The 23,823-nt window shown below is 36.2% G+C and overlaps 1 protein-coding gene across 1 annotated transcript in view; it reads left to right on the top strand.

Annotated features, from left to right (window-relative positions):
- The first annotated feature begins 401 nt into the window (after positions 1–401).
- EPYC (epiphycan) overlaps positions 402–23,823 on the top strand; it is a 36,499-nt gene continuing 13,077 nt past the window's right edge. The window contains exons 1-2 of the mRNA XM_025992343.2: positions 402–575; positions 23,020–23,191. Coding sequence (XP_025848128.2) covers positions 411–575; positions 23,020–23,191 — 337 coding nt within the window. The 5' untranslated portion in view covers positions 402–410. The remainder of the gene's footprint in view (positions 576–23,019; positions 23,192–23,823) is intronic.

Raw genomic sequence — 23,823 nt, 5'->3', positions numbered from 1 at the left:
TCCAGTCCTCCTTCTCCTTCTCCTTCCTACATCCCAGAGTTGATGAAAGAAACTTAATGTTTAGTAAAAGGTAAAACTCTAATGAATGCAAAGTTTTTGTCAATAAGTGTATCACAATATTTCCACATCCCATTTTCTCTGTGTTTCTCTATGAAATAAACTTAATTTCACTGTAATTACAGTATCTACTGTAAAAGCGTAGATAGGTTTCTGAATTAATTTGAGCATCGGTATCAATAGTCTTCAGAATCCACACAATTTCATGTGTTATGTTTATAAATGATCCGTGTAAGCTTGAGCTCTAAGCACTCATATTGATTTATCATTCTGTTTAGTGAAAAGTCTTCATGAGTTATTATCAATTAAATATTTATACATTTTAGTATTTTTTGATTAGGAGAGCTTGAAAAATGAAAATGCTAGCAAGGCTCATTCTGGGACTTGTCATCTTTGATGCTGCTGTGACTGCTCCAACTCTGGAACCCATCAACTATGACTCAGAAACGTATGATGCCACTTTGGAAGACCTGGCTAATTTGTACAACTATGAAAACATACCTATTGGTCAAGCTGAGGTAACTGATTGATCCCCTCTTGAGACTTAAAAGCATTCATATGGGGAATTACTGAGTTTGTTCCTTTCAAATAGATTTTTATTTGTAAATAGAGATGTTATAGCTTCATAATTTCATATGAATCTTTTCTCCAGAATCTGTTCAATCTGTTGTTGAAAGTTAACATTGGGACACTCTTTTGCTTTCTCAAGTTTCACTTCATTTCCTTTACATCTTCTTGTAAAATTAAAACAACAACAACAAAAGAGTTTCTAGCAAGTTAGAAGAGAAAATTAGAAGAAAATGCAGTCAATAAGGAAGAGTGGAGATAATATACATGCAATGATGAGAAAGTTGGGGAAGTTTGGAGCAAAGGAAAAAGATGTGAGATTAAAATAAATTAAGAGAAAATAAAAAGAATGCAAAGAAAGGATGATGATTTGGAATTCCACTGCATTCCAAGAGTGAATGTGCTTTCTGAAATGACTGATTATCTCTCAGCGGTAATGTAGACATTGGCAAGGTTACAGCCCATTACATAAATCTGATATGACATATTTCTAATTAAATGTTAGACTTTTTACATAACTAAAGGATACAGACTAATTTTTTCTGAATCAGAAAACAAACAGACCTTGAAATGTTAGAGTGTAATTAATGTACAACATTGACAAAAACTAATTAAGTAGAAATCAACCAAAAGGGAAATTACATCACCTTTACAGGATCATAACATATTTTGGGCAGTCATTCAAGTGTAAATCTTCCTAGAATATTACTTTTGATAACTAGGGAAATAAAATATTTAGACAAAAGCATATATTCAAATGGAACTTAGTTCTATATTAAGAGGATAAACCTTCTTGTTGATTATGTTGCCTGATGAAATTCAAGAATCACATTTTCACAATACGATAGTTTTCACATCTTCTCCCAGACTCCATTTTCCTTTCCATCTTCCTCTATTTTGTCTTCACTCTCCCCTGCCTGGCCTCCACTCCTTTGTCTCCCTTTTTCTCGTTCTGTCTTGTTAGGAAAGTCTTAGGTTTATCAGAAGACCTTTTTTTTTTCTTTCTGCCATGTTGTGATTCTATTTTTCAGGTCTTTTTTCACTGTTTGATTCATTTTGCTGTATATCTTCTGTTATGTTAAGGGCATGTTCTGTTGAGTGTATATCATTAATACCAACTTGCTATACGTGACCTCCATACCTTCAACCTAATGCATCAGCAGAGAGTATAAGGAGAAACTTTTTCAGGGCTGAACTCATCTGCCCTGCTCCTTTTCCCATTGAATAAATATTTTTTAAAAAAGACTAAGTATGTATCTGCAGTTATCTACAGAACTAAATATTGTAGTTTAAATTTACTTGTCATTTCTTCAAAAGATATTTCATAGGATCAAGAGGCTTGGCGAGTACGGTAAGTGAATCCTCTGTTTTGGGTAGCCCTGGGAGTGGACGCTAGGAAGTGCTCAAGGCTGCCCTAGATAAATTGTGAAGGCAACCAGCTTTATCTGAAGACTTCTTTAAAGCCGTTCCTTGCTGTCAGAAGCCCTTTTTTTTTTATTGGAGTTTGATTTGCCAACATATAGTATAACACCCAGTGCTCATCCTGCCAAGTGCCCCCCCTCAGTGCCCGTTACCCAGTCACCCCATCCCCCTGCCCACCTCCCCTTCCACTAACCCTTGTTTGTTTCCCAGAGTTAGGAGTCTCTCATGTTTTGTCACTCTCTCTGATATTTCCCACTCATCTTCTCTCCTTTCCCCTATAATCCCTTTCACTATTTTTTATATTCCCCATATGAGTGAAACCATATAACATTTGTCCTTTTCTGAGAGACTTACTTCACTCAGCATAATACCCTCCAGTTCCATCCATGTCGAAGCAAATGGTGGGTATTTGTCCTTTCTAATGGTTGAGTAATACTTCATTGTATATATAGACCACATCATTATCCATTCATCTTTCGATGGATACCAAAGCTCTTTCCACAGTTTAGCTATTGTGGACATTGCTGCTATGATCATTGGGGTGCAGGTGTCCCAGCATTTCACTGCATCTTTATCTTTGAGGTAAATCCCTGGTAGTGCAACTGCTGGGTCATAGGGTAGCTCTATTTTTAACTCTTTGAGGAACCTCCACACAGTTTTCCTTTTAGATGCACAGATATTCTCATGAGATTGTGAAGTTCTTTCTGCCATCAAGAAATTTAAGCTAGTAAGTGTATAGAGAAAAATATAATTTAGTATTATATTTAGTATTTCCTCGGTATTTGCTTATTCTGAGATAGCAAACTTCTTGCAAGGTACCAAATACGTGGTGGCATTGTACCCACTTACCTCATTCAGGCTTCCTTAATTTTCACACTGGCCTAGCCAAACCCAGTATTCTTAACAACTGAGAGCTCCAGGGAGCTACTAAATAATCTCTTGTTGCTAATGGAAATATGTAAGTTATCCCGGGTTTCATAACCTTTTGTGACGAAGTCAACATCAGAAAACCAGTGTATAGATACATGATACACATATATACATATACCCATGCTATAATGAAAACATAGTACATTTAAAAACTATGCATATTTTTTAACCAAATTGGCACAGTAGCAAAATTCAATTAGCCAACCTACTCACCCAACACCTATAAAAAAAAGAGATAAAAACAATATGATATAATAAATAAAATAACATGAGGAACAAAATTCAGAACATCATCTCAGATCTTAACAAATCATTAATGTGAATTGCTTTATAAACAAAGAACTAATAAACAATTCCTTATGGAAAAATGTAAAATAAAGCCAATGAATCCCGCCATGTGAATGGACTCTAGAATGCAATTACTTATGATATGAATTTCTTGAATTTAGTCCTGGAAATTCAGATTCTGATAACTCCTGATAATCTTATTTATCTCACCTTTAGAAATTAAGAGCAAGTGTTTAATACATTCTCCATCCTATGTGATACTTTTTGCATGAACACTGGTAACATACCCATATAGGGTGTGGTTGATGAAAAAATTCATGGTAAACAAAGCACATGGAGAGTGCTAAAACTAGGCTCCTTTATTTTTTGTTCTCAAAGCCAAGAGTATGGTTCTGCCTATCTTAGCCTAGAGTTTATCATCTATAGAAAGACAGCTTTAATAGTTTAAAATTACAAATTTACAGAAAAATTGAACAATGCTTTTAAAATATATGACAGTCTCTTTCTTCTAAATTTTAAGGCTTGGCATTGTAAGCCAATATAGTAGACCCTCTAGACTAAATAATTAATCCTTAAGGCCTCTGACATATGAGGTAGGCAGAATTTTAAGATGTACCTGAAATGTCCCATCCCCTAGTATGTCCACATCCTCTATAATCCTTAACAACATGGATATATTGGGATATCACTCCTATAATTAGGTTATTTTATATGGCACAACTGAAATTTAAAAAGGGAAGTTCTCTTGCTTGGCTTGACCTATATTTATGCTCCCTTTCTGTTTTAAATTCTTTTTAAATTTGAATTCAGTTAGCCAACATATAGTACATCATTAATTTCAGATGGAGTGTTCGATAACCACCCCCCCAGCTGCATATAACACCCAGTGTTTATCACATCCTGTGCCTTCCTTCATGCCCATCACCCAGTTACCCCATTCCCTGACCCACTTCTCTTCCAGCAACCCTTAATTTGTTTCTTATAGTGGGTCTCTCATGGTTTGTCTCCCTCTCTGATGACTTCCCATTCAGTTTTCCCTCCCTTTCTCTATGATCCTCTGCGTTGTTTCTTATATTCCACATATAAGTCAAACCACATGATAATTGTCTTTCTCTGATTGACTTATTTCGCTCAGCATAATACCCTCCAGTTCCATCCATGTTGATGTAAATGGTAAGTATTCATCCTTTCTGATGGCTGAGGAATATTCCATTGTACACTTATGCTCCCTTTAAAATGGTGTCTTGAGGTCAGGGTCAAATTTTGCAGCATGAGAGAAATTCAAGGTGAGGGAAATTATCTGTTGCTGGCTTTGAAGATGGATGGGTCCGCATAGTAAGGAGTGCAGGAAGTCTCTAAATTTTGAGAGAAGCAACAGCCAGTGAGCACATGAAAACCACATACTATAGATCCAAGGAACCCATAGTACCACATGAGCTCACAGCCCTAGCCATTACCTTGATTTTGGCCTTGTGAGAGCCTGAGTAGAGAACCTAGTCAGGCCATCTCTGGACTTCTGACCCACAGAAACTGTTAAAAAAATGAATATAGTTTAAAGCTGCTAAATGTATGGCAATTTGTCAGGCAGCCATAGCAAACTAATACAATATGCCATAATTATATTTTTTTCCTGAAAGCCAAATTTGAATTACACTGCTGCAAGGCTTGCATTTATGAATCCAGTGATATATTTAACAATGAGCCAAATTACCACCCCCCAGCCCTGGAGTTAGAATCTCAACAGAGCTTTGTTGATCTCTACTGCTGATAGGATATTCATTACCTCCCTAGTGATTGGAAAGGGTCATGAAAGAATTTCTGGGTTTGAAAATCTTATGTAATAATAGTATTCCAGATTGCTGACTTAAACAATGATTTCTGATGATTTAGAATATCCAGGCTCTGCTAGATTCGATGTTAAGAGCAGATCTCAGGCCCAGCAATTCCATCATGATACTCTATGTTACCCAGTGAATAATGAATGGATAAATTTGCTGGTATAACATAAAATTTCTGAGTTTTTTTTACTTAGCTTTTATTTTACTTTAATGGTATAAGAAGGAATTGGATATAACCCATAAGACCAAATAGGAACTTTTTGCTTTCTGATGAAGCAAATTTCTGATTAGCTAAGCTTGATCGAGCATGTATTATATGCCAAATATTATTCTAGGCTCTCACGTGCATTATTTCATTTCTGACAACAAAACTAGGAAATGCTATTGTCATTTTCATTGAATAGATGAGAATATTGAGGTAAAGAACAAGTAAGTGACTAAGATTATAGTTACTAATGACATGTAATTATAGTGAAACTATGTTCTCATATCAGAAAATAATTTCCAGCAGATGAATAAAAAATTCTATTATCTCCCCTCCATTCTCTACCAGGTTCCAAATTGTTCTTTTAACTTGGTATCTGTTTTAGTTGAACTGAACCCTGGTGCTCCCGCACCACTGAAGGAGAAAGAAAGCATTGTTCTATGGGCGAATAATGTAAACTGGAAGTAACCTTTATAGATAGACTTACCTAATTACTGTAATACAGAATGGCTTAAGACTAACTACTTCAAAGAATAAATGTAGATAGTCATTCTCCAACATAGTATATCTATGTCATGGGCTATCTATCTAATCTGTATATAGATTTATAAAAATCATACTTATTGGGTGATTTGGAATGCAAGGAAATATTTCACTATTTTCCTTGAAAATTTCATAAGTTCAAAATTTGGTATCCTTTGAGTGACTTAAATTGAGACTGTGTCTTTGAATAAGGTAGGTATTTGGTGTTTTCATTTTCATAGTAGTTTTGGGGTTATTGATTTTTCATTTCTCTGAAGTCTAAGAGAAACGCTCCCTGCCCATGAGTTACTTCTTTTCCCCAGAAAAGTATTCAGTGGCCATATTAATATTTATGGAGGATATGAACCTACCATTTCTGCAGGAAATTCTCCTTGGCTCCACCCAGTCAGACTTATCCTGTCCTACACTACCTTACTTATATGTAGTTAATTTTACTTACTTGAATCTGCAGTGTCCCTGCATCTTCAATAGACATCATGAATAGTTTTACTTCAGAACCCCGTGGAACACTTGTTTGTATTTAATGTAGGACAGTGTGAAGGACATTTGCAATGATCCCATACAATGCTCTTCAAGAGGATATGGATTAGGAATTGCCCAAATGGGTTGCAAGTTTTAAGGAAGTTGCTTATTTTCTGGGCCCTACATCTTGTAACTAATTGTGCTAGTCATTTTGCTCAGAAATCTGGAGCCCAAATTTTTGTCTTTTTCTTTCTTTCTTTCTTTCTTTCTTTCTTTCTTTCTTTCTTTCTTTCTTTCTTTCTTCTTTCTTTCTTCTTTCTTCTTTTCTTTCTTTCTGTCTTTTTTTCTTTCAAGTTGTATTTATTATATATAGAGAGTAAGTGTGAGTAGAGAAAAGGTGGGAGGGAGAGAATCTTCAAGCAGTCTCCTTGCTGACCAAGAAACCCCAGGCAGGGTTTTATCTCAGGACCCATGTGACCATGACCTGAGCCGAACCAAGAGTTGGATGCTTAACTGAGTCACCCAGGAGCTTCTCCTCATTTTATATTACTTCCCTATCATCCTAATGTCCTTGTATAGACTGAAGCATTACCACACATGCTTTTAAAAACTGCCTTATAAATTTCTGGAATGAGGTGGGGTATACATTCATAAATAAACAGCAATAACAACTGAAAAGGGATATCAGTAATAATTGACCAACAGGAAATTTTTTGAAGAGACATGCTTTCCTTGCTATTACTCTCCATTGATCTTAAAATTATCCTGTTTTTTCTTTTGTAAAGAGAATAAGTAGCTAAATTGTTTAAAATCATCCTTATAAAGAAAACTGCCATGGAAACAAATTAATTAAACTTTAAAAATAGCTTTCAGAGACGAAGAACCTGTAGGATTCATTAAAGGAATGAAAATTAAATTTAGTGGAGTTGTATAAATGGACAAAAACTCAGTGAAGGCAGTTGTATTCAGTAACTGTTGAACTTTGGTTTCTTTTCAGTTGTCATCATGGTAATATGGTGCCATGCAAATAATTTTAGAATAAATGTTGATGCCCCTAACACTAGAAATTGCTTAAGTAGAATCAAATTAATTTTGGGTGACTTATAGAAAGAAAGTCCACTTTGGAAATGATACATAAAGAGTATTTTTAATTAGGTTACCTAAATGTAATAGATTGGTAATGCTAACAGGTAGCTTATTTCAAAAACCATCTCTGTAGTTTCTAAACAAAAAGTAATTAAATTAGTAATATTTCTACTATTTATTTCCTCTGGTGATGAAGGCATGGAATAATTTTATCCTTATATTTGAAATGATGTCTCTCTTTGGCCAGTTTATACAATACATTTTAAGGTTTCAAACTTATGGTTTGCATATAAAACACTTTTTATTGGAAGAAGTAACTTAGGCTCAACCTGAATTAAATGTTCTTTTCAGAATTTGGCAACAAATAAACGCTAATCTTCTTCATGGAAGACACTCTGGAGGAAGGGAGGGAAGAATTTTGCTGATGAGCTTTTAATATGGTTGTCTGATTAACTTTCCATATGCTCCTCTCAAAACAGTGTTAAACTATTTGAATGTTATTTTAAAACTATTAGAAAACTTAAAAAAATGTAGCAACAAACATACAATCATATAGGCTCATCATGTACAACCATATAGGTTCATATAGGAAATGAAAGAACATTGATGGTCTTTGTCAGTGACTTGTTTGTGTTTGAATTATACCTCATTTATGAGACCACAAACACAAGTTAATTCTCATAACTGTCCCTTGAAATGAGAAATTATTCTATTATTATTATTATTATTAATTATTAAGAACAACTGAGGATCAGAATTTTGCCCAAGGTTATTCAGCTAGTAAATTTCAGAGTAAAATTTAAACCAGATTGTTTTAATGCCAAACCAGAGAGACTTTGGCATTAAAAGCTCCCATTATTTTCCTTCTTCTCTTTAATCTTTACTTCTTTTAGCTGTGTCCAATATTGAGGTTTATTTCCTCTGGAATTAAGTAATTTGATTGTTAGGAATCAGAAAAGCAAGAATTTTCAAGTGATTATAATGAACACAATATCTAAGCGTCTGTGTTAGCTGTCAAAGTATTTAAGGGATCGAGAGGTAACACAATACTGAACTGAAAGCTGCTTTGTGAGAAATGTGGGGATTGAGCAGACTTTGCCAAGCACATTTCTTCCTTTTCCATTTTCAAGATAAAATAGAAAATAAGATAGAGCTTTCATTGCCAGTCTTCATGGTCGCATTCTTTTAGATAATTAATATGGATCACTTAAATCAGTTTGAGCACCAGGCTCATGTTCAGAGAAAAATTCCATTGCACTTTAAGATAACCACACACCAGCCTATGAAACCCTTAAGAATACATCTTTAGTAACCTAGGCTGAATGTCTCACTCCTTTTAAAACCTTCAGAAGCCAATTGTTGACATAATCATAATGACAAGCAATAGCTTCAAGATTTATTATCAACTGTGTGGGACAATTTTGGAAAAAGATAAATGTAAAATTCCATTCTGTTTAACAAAAACTTTAGTCTGTGCTAGAGTGAAAATCCAAATAACATTCTGGATTTCCATTTTCTTTTTTTAATGAGAAGCAGACCTATAATTTAAATATTATCTTTTGAAGGCCTGGCATTATTGGTTCAGAACTGACTGGCACAGTGAGGATCCTAATTGAAGTGAATATATCGATGAGGACATTTGTTTACCTAACTTGACTTTGCCTGGCATTTAAACGATCAACCCACACACTGCAAAGAATAATGAAAGAAACCACTGGCTTTGGGTATTTCTCATGTGTACATTTGTTTCATCCTTAAGAAGCACTTTGTCATGGTGTTGATTGACGTGGGTTTTGGAGCCAGACTTTCTGTGTGTGAGTCTAGGTCTGTACACCAACTGTACAGCCTTGGAAGATCATACAATCCTTCTGAGCTTCAGCTTCCTGCTTATAAGCTACCTTATGATGATTAGGTAAGATAATGCTTGTTAACTGCCTAACTTAGAGCTTGGCACATGGTAAATGTTTAATAAATATTAGCTTTATCATCAAATCACTCATTCAGTCATTAGCCACTGAAGCTTGGGCACTGTGGTCATGGAAACCTCCAGGAAAGGGATGGAATTTCAGCTGTAATTCAGGTTGACTGCATCGGGCATGAGTTCACTTTACATCTGCCATCCTGTCTTCTGCTGAGAGCCAAGGATATTGGGGCAGGGAAATCATACCTGTTCTTCTCTGACCCTCAGTACCTACTTATCTACTCATCTTATAAATATGCAGCTTCAACACAATACAGAAAGTGAAATACACACACACACACACACACACACACACACACACACACATCTATAATTACCTGGTGAGACATAAGGCTTCTATGAATTCTGTTACAAAATATATATGCTGAGAAATTGTCCCCAAATATGTCCTCAGTTGAGAATCTCAGACATGTCATTTTACTTATGTGTTTATCCATCACAGTATTTAAGGCTACTTACATGGATAAAAGCTATAATGTGTACAGCAATAGATAGATATATACAGTGAATATTACTATAGAGATAAAATACCCGTTTACATCAACATCTCACAAAAGAATTTCTAAAATTACATAATATAGTCTATATTATAGAGTGTAGATATAGTCTGTAGATATAATCTGTAGATATCTACAAAATCACATCTTATACTATATATGATTGATTATGTATTCTTTTACATTATGGCACAAAAAATATGAATTAGTAAAGTAAGGTAAAGAGAAAACAAGAGTTAGGAACATAATATGAAGCCAAGAGTCAGGTACATATATAAAATGCATATTATTCTGTATTATAATACATATAGATACATACAATACTGAATTTTTTCTGGACAATAAGTGTTAGGTTTTAAGGGACCCCATATAAGCTCCTCCTAATGCACTACCTAAGTTCAGACCTAGTAGAGTAACAGGAATGAGATTCAGACAAATGAAGTCCAAAATATCTCCTTTACTACCAATAAAGGCTGGGTTGAAATGTATGACTTAGGTATGAAGCAACTATGAGCATCATAATATAAAATTCCAGAAGTAGATATGCCATCAGTTTTCAGCAACAGTGGTTAACCACCATCCTCAGATTAGTGCCCGATCCAGTAAATCTTAGTGCAGGAAGGGACAAAACAATCTATGCTCTTGACAGGCAGGAAATTCCCCCGAAAAGAGAGGGTGAACACTCAGCCCTAGTATTTTCTCCCACCCACCAATTAGCCTAGTCATTCTTCCTCAGTAAACCCCCCCCCCCAACCCCAAGGATGGTGGCCTTCCAGCCATTAGGCTTAACTACTAAATTCAGTATAGCTCTTCCATCAACAGAAAAACCCCGATTTTTAGGACAATTGTGGTCCTGCCTTTAAGAGACCTACCACCATGCCAACGATCACTCTTAGGTGTCCTCTGTAGATTTTGGTCCCAGAAGCTCTAAAATCAATCCAAGAGCATCAATGAATTTATCTCAAAGGCCTTCCTGTACCTGAAATTGAAATTTCACTCTCACTTCTATGTTCTACCTCGAATTGTATCAAAGCCACCTTAATAATAGAGCTTAGAAAAGACTCTGAAATGAAATTAAATGCTAAGTAAATACACTCCAATAAAACAATACCAGAAACATAAAGGTAACACAAATATGTATGTATTTCCTCTACTTCTATGAAGTTTTGGAGGAAAAATAAAAACTATAGATTAACCTCTCCTGCAAATTAAGTCTGAACTTGTTTAAATCCAAAATGATTATAGTATAAAATCAGAGTTGCTTGACTTTGATTTAAAAATCCAAAAAATTTAAATCTAAATAGTCCTTCTCCTAATTCCTTTTGCTTTATCTTCATCTTACCTGGGTCAAGCTGGACTCTTCCAGTAATGACAACATAAGTGGATTCTTCTAGATACAGATGTAGTTCCTTCAAGATGATCCTTTGTTATTAGTTCATTACCAAGTCTCCCATGGCCTTCATATGAAAAAGAATGAGGGATTAAGTGCACATACAGTATTATCACAAAACTAACTCTATTTTAAAGACAAGTTGATCCTGAGTCTCCAAAATAATTAATCCGAGCAAAAGCAGATTCCCCAGAACCAATACATGGTATCAACAGACACTCAAGAAAAGACATGGGGTACCTAAGAAAAATTAGGAGGTGGAAGAAAATCTTGCTTTAGCCTCACCCAGATGTTGGTCAGTTCCTGTTTAGTGTCCCTTGTTTGCAAATTTTGAGCTCAAACACTTGGAGAAATCTTCCATCAGGAGTTATATTATTGCACTGTTTTATTGTTCTTAGAGTAGCTATTCTTAGAATGTAGTTCCTGAACTGACAATATCAGCATCGCCTGGGAGTTGGTCAGGAATGCACATTTTCAGGTCCCACCACAGACCTAATGAATCAGAAGCCCCAGAGGGCTAGTGATCAGGGACTTCACTCCTTCCGTCATTCTGATGGACCTGTCATTTGAGCAGCACTGAACCAGGAAACATCCCCTAGTATAATGGCTCTTTTTTCAGAGTAGCATTTGAGATAGTTCTGTTTTCCAGAATGTTTTTAAAACATATGATGGCGGCCAGCCCAGCCACCAGGTCAATCAGAAGTTTCTTCCTCTTTTTGCATGCTCAACTCAAAGTCTTTGAATGCCTATTTTTCTGCTAAGCCCTGGGTTTCTGGCACCTGATGCTGCTTTATTTATTCTCTCAGGTGACAGATGATCTTGTGAGCAAGAATTTTCAGCTGGTGGGGTTCTCCAGCCTGAAAGCTCTGCCAGTGGCTTCTCCTTGGCTTCCTGCTCCAAAATTCAAGAAATCCAACTCCCAGCGAGCTTTCCGCTCTTCCCCATCTTTTTTTTTTTTTTTTTTTCAGCTGAAGAATCAACCTCAGCAGATTCTTGAACTGAGGCTGTTGTGAATGTTTGTGAAGCCTCTGGCCCCCGGAGCATAGTGTAAAACAATCCTTCTATCACATTCTCATCAAGACTTTACTAACCTTTCAAAATTCTGGGACTTAATTAGCATTTCTGTCTTCTACATACTATTCAGTGGAGTACATTTCCCCTCTAGTGTGGTGGTTCTCAACTTTGACTACATATTTGATTCATCTGTAGAGCTTTCAGAAATCCTAATGCCTAGGCCACACTTCCGACTTTTGAAATCAGAATCTCTTGGGATGGGCCAGATCAAGTGTTTGACTTCCCTCGGCTCCTCTTATAGTATGAGTCAGTTGGTGTTTATTTTTCGTCCTGAATTATTATAATCTGCATTCAATTTGGTCCCCATACTGCCCTAGGACTGTGTGCTACCTGTGTGCCTTCTCTTTTTTTTTTCTCATCCAGACTTTTGTTTTTCTAAAATAGTCCTATTGATTTTGTCTTGTGGCATCTAACATAGGGAAAGATTAAAAGAAATAGGGGCACTTGGGTGGCTCAGTCAGGTAAGTGGCTGATTCATGATTTTGGCTCAGGTCATGATCTCATGGGTCATGAGATCAAGCCCTCAGTTGGCTCAGTAGGGAGTCTGCTTAAGATTCTCTCCCTCAGCTCCTCCCCCCACTCACCCTCACACTCTCTCTCAGGTAATAAATAAATCTTTTTTAAAAAAATAGTAAATTAAAGGGACCTGGGTGGCTCAGTCTGCTAAGCATCCAACTCTTAATTTTGCCTCAGATCATGATCTCAGGTTCTGTACTCAGCATGGAGTCTGCTTGGATTCTTGTTACCCCTCTCCCTCTATGCCTCCCCACTCTCTAAAATAAATAAATAAATAAATAAATAAATAAATAAATAAATAAATAAATAAACTCTTAAAAAACATTTAAGAAGATTCTTGAATTATAAATCTTCTAGAAGTAACACTGTTCAAAAAATTTTTGGAACCCTTCATATTTTCAAGTTGGGTAATCCTACCCTGGACATTTTCTCCCATCACACTAATATCTCACTAAAGATTGAAACTGACCTGTTATTGTCCTGCCTATCTCTCTTTTAATATGCCTAATTTTCACTAAATCTTTCCCAATTCCACAGATTCATCCTTTTAATACTCCTTGGACAAGTTATGGCTAACCTTGTCTTGAGTCTTCCAGGAATAGACAGGCTTACCCTGTATTTATTAAGATCCACACAGACAAGATGGAAATAGTGCAAGAATTATTTGTTGGTAATGTTGTCACCCATCAGTTTGCATACTCACTGGCTTTTGATGTCATCGAGGCCAATATGAGAAGCAGATAGGTGAGCTCTAAAGGATAATCATAGTGACATCATGCCAGTCTTTCTGCTCACATTTAATGTGGGCTTTAAAGAAGTAAAAATATACTCCATTTCTTAACATATACAAGAAGAATAAAGAAAATATGTATAAAAGATATTAAGGCTGTATCAAATTTTCTCATAAGTGTTTTCTTTGGAATTATGATATCAAAACTCTGATTAAAGACATAAATATGAAAGAAATCAAATCCAGGGCATTTAAGAGAAAAATCCTTCTACTAAAACTATATTGAATCTGTAACATATATGAATACATAAAGGAGGTTGAAGGGAAATGATATATTTTGGTACTAAGAGAAAAAAATCATAAAATCAAATATTTTCAAAGCCAATTAACTACTATTCAGCAGTCTTCTACTGGCAGGGTGATTCAATCATAGTAATAATAGCAAAAACCTATGGTCATCAACAAATTTAAAGATTCTGATCCCTTGAAAACAGCTCTTCCTTTACCTTATGGTATTATAGAACTGACTTGCCTAGAGCCCTTTGTTCTGTTCTATGGTCACCAAAAATCTTTTGATCATAATTAGCTTCCCAAGTGAGACTACAAAGGCTCCAGAGACTATATTGGTGGCAGTAGAAGAATTTAAGTTAGCTTTCTGGGTTAGTACAGCTTTTGAATTTGCTTAAAGTAATTCTGACCCTAAAAGATAGTCAGGTTTCTAAATTTGTAAAATTTTTTAAGGCTTTACTACTGAAATTGGATAGTAGAAACAAATTAATTTACTAATTATCCTTTTAAAGGCAATTGGCTATTTACTGGTCCTCCCTGGGACATCCTCTATAAATGCACGTATTTTCCTATTCAAAATGTCAATTGTTACCCACTGATAATATATACATCATCATCATCATCATCCTCATTGTTATCATCATCATCAACATGACTGAATAGCAATTTTATACAGAGAAGTCCTACTTATTAAAAGCCATGGCTTATTATGCTTTCTGAATCAATAAAGTCTGTGTTAGAAGGAACAATTTGCTTTGTGTTAGGATAGGAAAGATTGAAACTTAAAAAAAAATTCTAAATTACTCCATCATAAAAAAAAGGACACAAAAAGACTAGAGTTTATAAGGTTCCAAATCTCTTGGTTTTCAGTCCAACTTCTTGTTTTCAATTACTGTGATTGACTCTCCCCCAACCCCTATCCTCATGAGATTACTGATTTCAGCCTACACTAAATTGTCCTCCTGGCATCCTTACTTGGGGAACAAGGGCAGTAAGGGGGGAAAGAATGTGAACTGACTTTGTTATTAGATAATGTTTCTAAAGCCTTTGCCAAAGTTATCTACCAATATTATTTGGAGACATTCAATTAGAACTAGATGATACATTTTGTGAGAACTAGGATATTGAAAGTTTCTGGAGCCTAGCAGGATGATGGTGAATGGAGACCTTAATAAACTAGGATAAAACCGAAGTAGAATTATTTTCTGGCAACTAAAAATGGAATATTGCCACTTTCTGACAAAAAGGAAAGGAAATGAGAAAATAAACATGTGAACAACAAAATGCTGTAGTCCCAGAAGAGACACAGACTAGAGAGGGTATGATTAAATGAGACTTGCAAATCATCAGCTCTCTTTGCTTTTGCATTAAAATTTTCACTTTAACATTGCATTAAATACAAAAAAGCCTTAACACTTAGAGTTATGAATTTATTTTTATTTTTTAAAATATTTATTTACTAATTTATTTTAAAATAACAATAATGAATCTATCACATATTAATGTAAATAGCATATTTTTAAGAAAAATAGCTATTTTTCAAAAACAACAAAAAGTTTAATGAGAAGATTGGATTGTTTTACATTTTTTTAATAAATTAATTTTTTATTGGTGTTCAATTTACCAACATACAGAATAACACCCAGTGCTCATCCCGTCAAGTGACCCCTCAGTACCCATCACCCATTCACCCCCACTCCCCGCCCTCCACCACCCCAAGTTCATTTCCCAGAGTTAGGAGTCTTTATGTTCTGTCTCCCTTCCTGATATTTCCCACACATTTCTTCTCCTTTCCCTTATATTCCCTTTCACTATTATTTATAGTCCCCAAATGAATGAGAACATATAATGTTTGTCCTTCTCCGATTGACTTACTTCACTCAGCATAATACCCTCCAGTTCCATCCACGTCTAAGCAAATGGTGGGTATTTCTCGTTTCTAATGGCTGAGTAATATTCCATTGTATACATAGACCATAGCTTCTTTATCCATTCATCTTTCGATGGACACCGAGGCTCCTTCCACAGTTTGGCTATTGTGGACATTGCTGCTATAAATATCGGGGTGCAGGTGTCCCGGCTTTTCATTGCATCTGAATCTTTGGGGTAAATCCCCAACAGTGCAATTGCTGGGTAGTAGGGCAGGTCTATTTTTAACTCTTTGAGGAACCTCCACACAGTTTTCCTGAGTGGCTGCACCAGTTCCCATTCCCACCAACAGTGTAAGAGGGTTCCCTTTTCTCCTCATCCTCTCCAACATTTGTTGTTTCCTGCCTTGTTAATTTTCCCCATTCTCACTGGTGTGAGGTGGTATCTCATTGTGGTTTTGATTTGTATTTCCCTGATGGCAAGTGATGCAGAGCATTTTCTCATGTGCATGTTGGCCATGTCCATGTCTTCCTCTGTGAGATTTCTCTTCATGTCTTTTGCCCATTTCATGATTGGATTTTTTTGTTTCTTTGCTGTTGAGTTTAATAAGTTCTTTATAGATCTTGGAAAGTAGCCCTTTATCTGATATGTCATTTGCAAATATCTTCTCCCATTCTGTAGGTTGTCTTTTAGTTTTGTTGACTATATCCTTTGCTGTGCAAAAGCTTCTTATCTTGATGAAGTCCCAATAGTTCATTTTTGCTTTTGTTTCTTTTGCCTTCATGGATGTATCTTGCAAGAAGTTATGATGAATCATAATTTATTAGGATAGATTTTTTTAAAGACATGAAAGAATTCACATTTTCATAACTACATCCTAGCAAGTCAATATCAAATATTGTGATTTTATGATTTTTGAAGTAAATAAAAAGCTGTTAACTAATTTTGATATTGGACTTATAGACAATTATATAGATTTATTAACTCTTACTTAATCCAGCTAATAAAATACTAAGTTTTATAAATAAATAAATTGAAATAATGGTGAATCCATTCAAATGTGGTAGTATACTATTTCAGTAAGTAGTCCACCAAATATGCAAGCTCAAAGAACAGTTATTTGTAAAAAAGAAATCAGAAAGGAAAGAGTGACAAAAATATGCATTTACTTTTTCTCTAATGTCAGTGACATGTGCTAGGTAAATCAATCCATAAACATATTAAAAATTATCCCCTCAGTATAGTTAAGAAATGAATAAGAAAAATTGAAAAAATGTATTTTAGGGCAAGTTACATTAGCAACATTAACAATTCCAAAATCCCAATGGCTTTACACAGCAAAAATTTATATCTTGCTGACATGACTGTCCAATACAAGTCAATAGATTTTCTGTCCTCCAAGTAGCTACTCAGGGATTCAAACTTCTTTCTTGCTAGAACTTCACCATCTTCACCTTGAGACTTCGAGGTCATCATGGTATCTTCCGTTGACAGACTGAGCAAGTATCCTTGTGCTTCATTAATTTGGGCCAGATGTGCTGCATTACTTCCCTTCTCATTCAATTGGCTAAAGCTAGCCACATGACCCAATCTAGATTCAAAGAAAGTAGAAAATGTAGTTTAGCTGAATGCCTGGGAGGAAAATGAAACTGTGGTAAATACACGGAATTGTCTTAGCCATCATGTTTAACCAGACTAAAGTTTATTCTGACATAATACTTTATTTCTCACAAAAATGAGAATTATGGGGATCCCTGGGTGGCCCAGTGGTTTAGATCACACCCTCGACCTAGGGTGTGATCCTGGAGTCCGGGGATGGAGTCCCACATCAGGCTCCCTGCATGGAGCCTGCTTCTCCTTCTGCCTGTGTCTCTGCCTCTCATTCTCTCTCTGTGTGTGTCTGTCATGAATAAATAAATAAAATCTTTATTAAAAAAATGAGAAATATAATAAATGCTACTTGAATTTTATAATCCATCTACACCAATGCTATGTGATATTTTTTGTACTTGTCATTCAGGGGAAGACTGAATGGCTGTCAACTGCTCCCATAGGGCAACATGGCCTTGGTGTGATCTTTAGCCTTCAGGATTAGCAACCGACTAACATAATCAGTGATGATCAAATAAGATTTTTGGTTGATGAGTTATTCCATGCAAAAATTATGTGAGGCTTAAAATGTGTACAAGAAAGTTCATTTATGAATCCTTAAAATGATAATCCTCATTTCCCCAATCCAGAACCCCTCTTTCTCAGAATGCAGGTTCCTAAGAAGCCAGGTTATTCAGCAGACATTTATTTGGCTGAGTGCAGAATCAAAATTAAGTATAGCAAGCAGTCTGAGGCAGCACTAATTAGATGCAAATCTTGGCCTAACTACTTAGAAATTCTGTGACCTCCAGCAATTTATTTGGTCCTCCGCCTCCTTTCCTCAGTTTACAAATCTATTATATGTGCACGATTATTGCACCTTCTACAGATTTCTTCTGATAATTACACATGAATCAATGGAAAGAACGTAACAGTTTCTCACATAGTGAATATTCAATCCATGCCAGTTACTTTTCATCTGGCCCCTGATGAGATCCAGTAAAACTTCTTTTCATATCAGGGATGATCTCTTTAGTGACTTTGGTGTATATCCAACAAATTTACTATTTCTCTCCTCCAAACAATGCTGGCAACAATAATAAACCATTCTTTCCTGAACTTGATTTTTTTTTTTAGGCTGCCACTCTCTTCACTATTTTTTTTTTCTTTCTTTAGCTGTACTAATATCACTAGTAAGTCAAGAGTCAGGAAGCTGCTCCTGAACGCTTGGGAGGAATGCTTTTCGTGTGTGTGTGTGTGTGTGTGTGTGTGTGTGTGTGTTTGTGTGTGTGTGTGTGTGTTTTAAGATTTTATTTATTTATTCGGAGACAGAGAGAGGCAGAGAAATAGGCAGAGGGAGAAGCAGGCTCCTTGAAGGGAGACTATGAGGAACTCGATCCCAGGACCCTGGGATCACGATCTGAGCCAAAGGCAGATGCTCAACCAGTGTGGCAGCCAGGTGCCCCTTCTTGTGCATTTTTAAGGTCAGTTTTATATCATGAGAACAATCTAAAGTAACTTCAATTTCTTGGAATGGAAACCTCACTGGGACTCTATCCTAGACCCTATTCATATCTACAATTAAATCTGCATTATATTTTCTATTCTAATAGAAACAATGATCTCTTCATCCTTAAGTGAAAAATCAATGAGTCAACAAGAATCTCAGTGTATACATACTTATACTTTCTTTTTCTACATGGATTTACTGAACTGTCAATAAAGCTGTTAAAAAATAAAATAAGAATGGGGAAAAAGTGAGGAATGTTGGGAATTCCAAGCAGAGCAACTAGTACATGCAAATGTCTTATAAAACAAGGAGCAAAAGAAATTACAGATGATCAGTGCAGCAGAAGAGCCCAGTTGGTATGAAATGGAGGAAGAGGACACTAGAAGGGTCAAGCCATGCAGGACTTTGTAAGTCAAAGAGTTTTGAATTAATTTTATTTTTTTAAAAGATTTTATTTATTTATTCATGAGAGACACAGAGAGAGAAAGAGAGAGAGGCACAGACACAGGCATAGGGAGGAGCAGGCTCCATGCAGGGAGCCTGATGAGGGACTCATCCCAGGTCCCTAGGATCACACCCTGGACTGAAGGTGGTGCTAAACCACTGAGCCACTGGGACTGCCCGAATTTATTTTAATAATAATAGCAAACATAAAATAAAAATAGCAAAAAAGAAAATAGCAAATAATAATAGTAAATTTCCATGGCGCTTAACTATGTGTAGTAACATTTTCATCCTAACATAGCTGTACTATATACTATATATACCAGGATTTTACAGATGGAGAAACTGAGGTCCAGGAGGTAAAGTAACTCACCCAAAGCCTCAGAGGTAGGTTAAAGTCATGTTCACATTATCAGAATCCTTCCTCTTAACCAATAATGTTTCTGTGCTTCTGCAAGGCCACTGTTCTTGTGTATTAAGAACAATAAAAAAGCCATTTGAATATTTTAAGCAGAGGTTGACATGATCAGCTTTGTCTTTTTAAGAGCTTATTCTCATTATTGAGTGAATGTATAATGGAAGAAGTGCCAACTTCCTGTAAGTAGACTATTGTATTCCCAGCAAGACAGGGTAGTGACTTAGATTATGGTGATGGTGGTGGACACAGAAAAAAAAAAAGAAAAAAGGTGCTGGACTGCTTACATGGAGTCAAGGCTGCGTGGGGTGCAGAGGCTGAAGCAGGTCTGATGATTCTTCTTGGCACTATTATCACTCCAATCTGACATCTGCTGACACTTCGCTCTACCCAGGTCACTCTATGGGCCAGGCATTTGTCATCTCTGGAATAGACATACTCTTGCAGGGGCATGAGATGCACTCCTAAACACAGTCTACCATGACATAAACTATCTATAGTTCTAAAGCCTGGTAAAAAGGTGAAAGAAATAGACAACTTATTACAAATAAGTCAACTCAGAGATATGCCCTGCTGGTCCTATGTTGAGAAGATATGCAAGCGCAGTGGTGACCAAGTCCAAGGCCATATGCAGGAGTGATCCTTTGTATTTATTGTGTTTGTAAAATTCAAGTAAATATAATAAGTATTGGCTTAAAACAATTCAGGAGGAGTCAGGTCAGAGTAAAACAAGGAGGTAAAAGGAAAAATAATGAAGGAGAATGTGGGAAGGATGGATATCTATATCAGAGTCCTCATTATATCTGCATTTGAGTGTTGCCAGTTGTAGCTTGAGAAAAAGGGGCTGGGATGTTTTCTGGCCATTTGTGTTTATTCCCAAATTTAGGTTTCTGTAGCATAAGCATAAAAGTCAGCCACATGGAGAGCCAGGTGGTCATACTTCCTTGGCTTCGTTTCTTTGCTTGCATTGCCTTACAACTTCATAACACAGTATGAAAATTGTTAAAAGAAAAAGAAAAAAAAAAGACAGAAGCCTAAATCATTTCTATTCAATAGTGAGAATAAATGCATCTGCGATTAGAAAAGCTTACCAGGAAGAGCATTTTGAGTTTACAGTTTTGGGATTTCGCTGAACTGAAAAAGGATTCTTTCTCCTTGGTCTTCAAAATTGTTCAACGTTCACATTTTATTAGCAAGTAAGCATGAACAAAACAGGTTCTGATAAACACAAAAGCTGGTTTTGCTTCATTATATCAGATGACAAGTGAGATCTTACAGCTTCACATCAGATCAGTGGAAAAACAATTATCTGTAGAAAGTATGTGCAAACATTTTCCCTACAAAGCTGAAGATTCAAGGCGACGTGTCTGGAATGTGTTTCTCCCTTTAGGCTGCCTCCATTCCATGAAACATCTGTCTCAATTTCCGCCCTTCCTGGAGCCTCCTTTTGGTCTCTGCAGATCTATTCCTTCTAAATCTGCTTCATTCTGATCCTGCAGATGGAAACCGTATGTCTCCCTGTTTAAGGAAGTATGCCCAATCTTCGCAAGTGGAGATTTCTGGCCAAGGTTTACAATATCTTTATGTATGGCTTCCTAATGCACCAAATACAATATGAGCTGCTTCTGGTTGGATTTCATGCTTTAAGTGCATCAAAGTGAGCGTGAACATATTCATGATTCTTATCAGTAGAATTTCTGAAATTAAATATAAGGCTGTGAATTAGATACATTTTGGACAAGCAATTTTAAAATTATATTTAATAAGTACTTGTTGATCACCTATTATGCTACAGCCTTGAGTTACAAAGCGAAAACATGTAACTCGGAGTGTACCATCTAGTGGGTTTGGATAGGCACGAACTGATGGAGCCCTCACAATACAGTGCAGAAAGGGCGGAAATGAGGAAAGTCTACAGAAACAGAGAAACAATTCAAAAGTGTGAACTGACCAGAGAGCTTAGTGTTCCTTTAAAAGGATAATTTTTCATTTGTGAAGCAATGTATTCAAATTTATAAAAAAAATAATACCAAATAATAAGTGTATCTTTATAAAATGTTGTGATGAAATAAAACATCTATCTAAAATACTCAGGGAATATCTGGCCTAATCACGTACTTATTTTATACACAAAAATAATATTGTGCGTGTCATTTTGACATTAAATAAGGTAGAAGGTAATTTGTGTGTTATTTTGCTTGGTTAATAAGTGCAAATAAAGAAGGATGGGAAGGATCAAGCAGCCCAATCAGGGTGATAAAAGGGGAAGCTGGGATTCCTGGGGATGCCATGAAAAAAGTGTGCCCCCAAAAGTGGGTGCTGCATATTACTAGCAAACTGTCTTGAACAGATTTCCTGCCTAAGGTGACAATATTGTCAGGGAGGTAGACATTTTTTAAATAATACAGGAGAATTGTCTCATTGAGGCACGGGAAGGGATTTGAGAGAAGGATTTATTCTAAATGCAAACAGAGTTCTTAAGGGCAGTTCCTCATTACCTAAAATATGCAAGAAGAGAAAACCAAGTAGAATATAAAATATAATCCCTGAGAAAATATTTGAGTATTTTTTCAATTTTAATAAATGCCCTCTGTTGTAAAAGCTCTCAAAAAGGTCAATTTTAACAAACCCAAATGTTGTTGGTAATGCTCGTTACTCAAAATAATATTGAAAGCATATGAGAAATGGCACAGCATAATCGAACCATATAGTTTTCATATCTCCATATATACTATTCTTTTAGGAGAAAGGATACTTTACAGTGAAACAACTGGAAGAAGTGTAAGTTGTTAAAAAACAAACAAGCAAACCAGAATAACTGAACCTAGGAAACCAAGATTAAAAGGACTAGAATATACACCTTCATTTATTAACGGTTTTTATCTTCCAAGGGAATGGTCAGGACTTCAGGGTTAAAAAGACTTTGGGATTTTATTCTGCACGCTTCTGGATTAATTTGAATCTTCCACCACAATAATGCATTCTTGCAATGCTATGTATTTAGAAAACAATAAATGGGGGTTTTTAAAAAATGAATAAACATGTAAGAATGTTTGAAAAAGCAAAAGCCTAAACCCATAAACCCAAAACCATGGGCATTGGAAATTATTACTTAGATTTGAGAAGCAAAATTAATTAAAACCAACAATAATAGTAACTAGAACCACATGTACCCCTCCAGGGGAGCAGGCCCTGCAGTGTCCAACTTCAGAACACCAGTGACCTCTTGTGGCCAAAATGGATACACTCAAAATTTGTGTTCCTGCCTCACAGGGTGAGAGAGAAGATTGCCTGATGAAATTTTGTTTCTTTTTCAGATTGAAATAGCCACAGTGATGCCTTCTGGGAATAGAGAGCTCCTTACCCCACCCCCACAGCCAGAGGAGGCTGAAGAGGAGGAGGAGGAGGAGTCGACCCCCAGACTCATCGATGGCTCTTCTCCACAGGAGCCTGAATTCACCGGGGTTCTGGGTCCACACACCAATGAAGGTCAGGCCCATCAAGGCTGATTTGAATTAAGTCCACTTGGTTATAGAACTGCCGAGCCCCAATGCCACAGGCCATCCGCACCACCCACAGAGAAAGTTGTGCCATAGGCTGGGTTAGAAGCAGGAGATACCCATGTAATTTGTGACAACTATAAAGCGGTTTTAATAATTCAGCTTTGGCATGATGGAAATGATCAAATATCCAAAGATTTGGGAAAGTATTTATCTAGCATCATAACTCAAAACCCTTGGGGTGGGATCCATCTCTAGAACAAAGAATACACTACACTACCAGTGAGATGAAAATTTATGCCTGACAGCGCAGGCCACAGCGGCTCAGGGTGAGAAGGTAAGGATGGCTGATTATGATGATGGTGATGGTAATAATATTTTATATTAATTGAGCACATGCTATGTGTCACAATGTCACATGCTCAGCACCTCACATTCTCTCATTTAATGACTACAACCGCCATGTAAAGGCCTTAGGCCTTTATTACAAAGAGATCACAGAGATCTCATAGCTCATCAGAGATCACATAGCTGCTAGTTTCACACACTGGGTTTAAAGCCAGCCTGTCCTGATTCTTGTCTGTGTATTTATTGGAACATGGGCTGCTTCTCACTCAGTCC

The sequence above is a fragment of the Vulpes vulpes genome, chromosome 10 (genome assembly GCF_048418805.1).
Source record: "Vulpes vulpes isolate BD-2025 chromosome 10, VulVul3, whole genome shotgun sequence".
NCBI classification, from domain to species: Eukaryota; Metazoa; Chordata; class Mammalia; order Carnivora; family Canidae; genus Vulpes; species Vulpes vulpes.
Note: the sequence above shows the minus strand (reverse complement) of the source record. Positions and strands in the feature narration are given on the sequence as shown.